Source organism: Atractosteus spatula, chromosome 2, assembly GCF_055471065.1.
Source record: "Atractosteus spatula isolate fAtrSpa1 chromosome 2, fAtrSpa1.hap1, whole genome shotgun sequence".
Taxonomy (NCBI): Eukaryota; Metazoa; Chordata; class Actinopteri; order Semionotiformes; family Lepisosteidae; genus Atractosteus; species Atractosteus spatula.
This window is the reverse complement of record NC_142707.1, coordinates 12,391,706-12,395,723: the sequence shown is the minus strand read 5'-3', so window position 1 is coordinate 12,395,723 and position 4,018 is coordinate 12,391,706. Positions and strand designations below refer to the sequence as shown.

At 51.2% G+C, this 4,018-nt stretch overlaps 1 protein-coding gene across 1 annotated transcript in view; it reads right to left on the bottom strand.

Moving 5' to 3' along the window:
- Positions 1–2,339: 2,339 nt before the first annotated feature.
- Positions 2,340–4,018, bottom strand: part of LOC148839279 (cGMP-dependent protein kinase 1-like) — a 30,691-nt gene continuing 29,012 nt past the window's right edge. Inside the window, exons 17-19 of the mRNA XM_088933782.1 lie at positions 3,555–3,617; positions 3,408–3,474; positions 2,340–3,033 (exon numbers count right to left, since the gene is read on the bottom strand). Coding sequence (XP_088789908.1) covers positions 2,935–3,033; positions 3,408–3,474; positions 3,555–3,617 — 229 coding nt within the window. The 3' untranslated portion in view covers positions 2,340–2,934. The remainder of the gene's footprint in view (positions 3,034–3,407; positions 3,475–3,554; positions 3,618–4,018) is intronic.

The window sequence follows — 4,018 nt, the reverse complement described above, 5'->3', positions numbered from 1 at the left end:
GCCCCCATTGCCCACCCCCTCCCGTCCTTCCCTCCGTAGTCCTTTCCTGACGTCACTCTAGAGCCGCCTTCCCCGGCCCCATGCCCGTGCCTGACGTCATAATCACAACGTCACCAGCTCACGACAAGCTTTATTGGCATGACGTTGCACAGGTATTGCCAACGTATTTATATTGAATAGAACAGTATCACGCAATATTAGCGAAGTACGCAATAATATTGCAGTGCAACACACTATACACATCATAAAGTACAGACAGAACAGCACAGGCTGATAGAGTGCAACATAGTGTAACATAACGTCACTTTGTTCCCTCCTCCCTCTAGCAGACACACTCCTCTGTCTGGACTGCACAGTGCCATGTGTAGTGTCGTTTTTCCTTGAGTAGTAATGTCCAGAGAGCGTCCACTCTCTGTCTCTTCAGGCAGCAGTGTGTCCAGAGTTCGACTGTGGACAATATTAGAACAATAATCACCGCACCTGCATCTTCCAAACCAGTATTAATCCTTTACACAGCTCCGTGCCTCGAAGCCCTTCTCCTCTCCTAGCGGGGTGTGGAGCTGGTCAGAGTCAGAGACCTGTGTGAGACTGCAGGGCAGGTGAGCAGGAAGTGCGTGTCTGAGTCGACATGTCCCTGCTCACAGTGAGCACGCAGCCGGTCCTCTCTGGCCGTCCCAGACTGTATTCTGTGAGCTCAGTGTGTCGCTTTTGGATTTCGACCACTGACACAGTTAAGAATCTCTTTTTAGGGATCAATAGCTGTCGGGTGTTTTCTGTACCGTAAACGTCACCTTTGCGTCGAGATCCGTCTTTGTCTGACTGCCCGGGTCTGCGGCTGGGGTGGAGAGAGAGCAGCTGCAGGAGCAGACAGGCAGGGTGCTGGCAGGGCTCTGTGCTGCAGGAGGGTTCTGTAGGGAGTGGGTTGAGGGCAACTGGCCCAGTTCTGCTGAGCGGGTTCTGTTGGCTGTACGCTCCTGATCCGATAGGAGTGTCACACCAGATGTTGGATCCTGGCCATTTTGGCCTGTAAGGTGACCCTGTTCTTCACCTACCTGCTGTCGAACAGAGAAGGAGATGGCCAAGCCATGGCCAATAAAAAAGCTGCTGTCCTGGAATTCTGTTGTGCCAGGTGCCAGGTTTTGTCCCATGAGTCCCTCTCCCTCTTCCCATAGCTCACGGCAAAAGAGGGACTGAGACAAATGTCCAGTTCCCATGAAAGCTCGTGAGGTCGCTGCGTTATTCCAGAAACCCTGGCCTTCCGATGGCAGAGTGCGGAGCAGCAATAGCTGAGGCTGGTTTCATCGTAGTGCAGAAACGGCGGGCGAGGAGGGGGAAAGAGACGTCAGGGTTTTACAAAACGCGCAAAACAACACAGTCCAGACCGTCAGGCCTTCTGGATCCCCCCCTCACCTGTGTGACACCCCTCAGATGGGACTGTAGAGTGTGCAGGGAAGATGAGGTACCCCTCCCTCCAGCTTGCACTCACACCCCCTGGGGGAAGAGCACTGGAGAAAGGAGAGCCCCCCCCCACTCTTTGTATCTTTTCCTGTGGGTGTCAGATCGCAAAGGGGTCCCTCTCACACACAGGCGCCTGGCTCACAGGATTGACAGGAAGGGAAGGAGAAAGGGGGAGCCATGCAGGAGGACACCCTGAAACGACGGCGGTCCACTAGGAGAGTCTTTTAAACCAGGGCTGCCTGCAGGCCAAAGCACTGCCCACTGTCCACTGTCCACTGTCCCCAGGAATACCGAAACCCTTCGGCCACTGCAGCCACATTCCAACTGCTCGCTGTAGCCTGCAGTTTCCTTACGTGCAGTAAGACTACAGCAGATCGGGAAGGAGAAGAGAGTCCATCCACTCCGCACACATGGCTAACTGAGAGAACAGATACAGCACAGGGCGATCATTTCACTCGTTCTTTCAGGAACCAGTCAGCCAGAGACTTACTGGCGATGGGCAGTGGAAAGATATACTGTACTGCAGGCAGACCTGGACTGTTCTGCACTGGAGCGTCACTTGCTGTATCTGAGAGTCGGTACGCAGAATGAGAATGAGAGTGGGGCCCACCAGAGGGGGTGGGAGGAGGATGACATCACTGCTGGAAATCAAGGTGTGGGTGTGTGGGAGGGGGGTGTGGATCCTGCACTCCCACACTGGCTGTGTCACTGGAGGTCTTTGGGAAAACGATGTGATTTGCTCCACAGTGCACTAAACAAGTTAAACAATCACTGGAGAGCCTGGAGAAGGAAGCCTACAGTAACCCTGTTTATCTCCTCCCTCGCCACACAAGCACACTCACACACTGCAAATGAGGAGACAGTCAGACTGATATCATTTTTGATATCTTCATTTCCTTTCTCAATTTTAGAAACACACACTGAAAACCCAGTCTAATAAATACACCAGAATTTCCCCAGTATACAGTTTGATGGTAGTAGCAGCATACCTGTTTAAAAAGCCTCTGATTCTGCCTGTTCTGTGGTCAGTTTGTCAGCCCTTCAGTCATTCAGTGAACTAAACCTACAGTCTCTCAGACTGCTGCAGGTATTCAATTCCTGCCTTCTATTAGAAACCTAAATTTCTGTAGCAAAATTTTCAGACTACTTGTTACTAAAAGTGTTACAACGCCATATCTAAGAGCTGAGGAATCATTCTAAAATAATGAAACCATTCCCATATTCGAAAAAAAATCTTGTCTTCCAGTTCCCATATCAAACAGCGCCCCCTAGAGGAGTAGATAGAATTATTGTCTTTTCCTACATCACTCTGGCCCAATCAGAGTCGAGAATTGCTCTACAAAATCCAATCCAATAACAGAGGTTATTGTGGTTACAGTGGTGGTGACCAGTAGGTTATGGTCTTTCATGCCAGCCTTTGCTGCTTTTTCCTCCCAGCTGTCCGATCTGGAGGAAGACTGTCACACACTGCGCAACTCAGAACTCTTTGTCCCAGCCGGACTCCTCGTCGGGGGGCGGGTCCTCGGGGTCATCGGGAAAACAGTCAAAGTTACTGGTGTCCAGTGGGCCGCTGACCTGGAAGAGAAACACAGCCCACGCCACGGGGTCACTCGCACACTCCCGCCTCTTGCCCTGTCACTCTTTGGCAGTATTCCCCCACTAACCTGCCTGTGGTGTGAATATCGGCCCTTTGCAGGAATGTCTGCATGATGCATGAAGGCAGGCAAGGTACTGCAGTATTCTGGGATGCTGCACTCTTACCATCTCACCGGTGTGGCAGCCTGGATAGCAGGTCTTGTCAATGACTGAGTCAGGAAATCTCAGTGCAAGTGGCAGCAAAACACTGTTTCTTCCCTGTGGAGCGTTGTACAAGGCTGCTTTGTCTATTCGCCTCTTGGTTTCCTCCTAACTTTCCCCCATGTGCCCCACCAATGTCCCCCCTCTCTTACACTGGGCAGAATGGGCGGGGTCAGAGTGCCTTTCCGAATGCCTTCCCAGTTGAACCCTTCAAACCACCTGCAAGACACAACACGCGGTCAGTGACTGGACAGACGCTGGAGCGCCCACTGCTACACATGTTTTAGCTGATCACTCACTTGTGTTTCTGGATGTCTTTGACTCCGTTCTTCTGATTTCCAAGCCTCTCGGAAGGATTGTCCCTGTGGGTCAGACACACACACTGAGGCCCTGGCACTGCCAGCCGCCACCCACACTCAAGCTGCAAACACTGTGCCGCTGGAGTTCTGCGGAGGGTGGTTTATTGTGCTGAAGTGGGACATGTATATATCTCACTTATCCAGCATCAAAGTATCACCACTTAAGCACATTGTGAGAGGTGTTGATGGGGTCTGTTAATTTAGCCTCAAACAAAATTTACAGTAAGATGCCATTAAGCTGACTTGCTTTAGCAGCCCCAGGCTTAATGCTACATAATAAAAGACAGGAACAACACCCACAAACAGGACACAGCAGACCAATGTCTGCTGCATATCAAATGACAGAACCTAGAGCAAGACAGAGTAGGACAAGAAGTAATTACATATCAAAGAACAGGACAAGC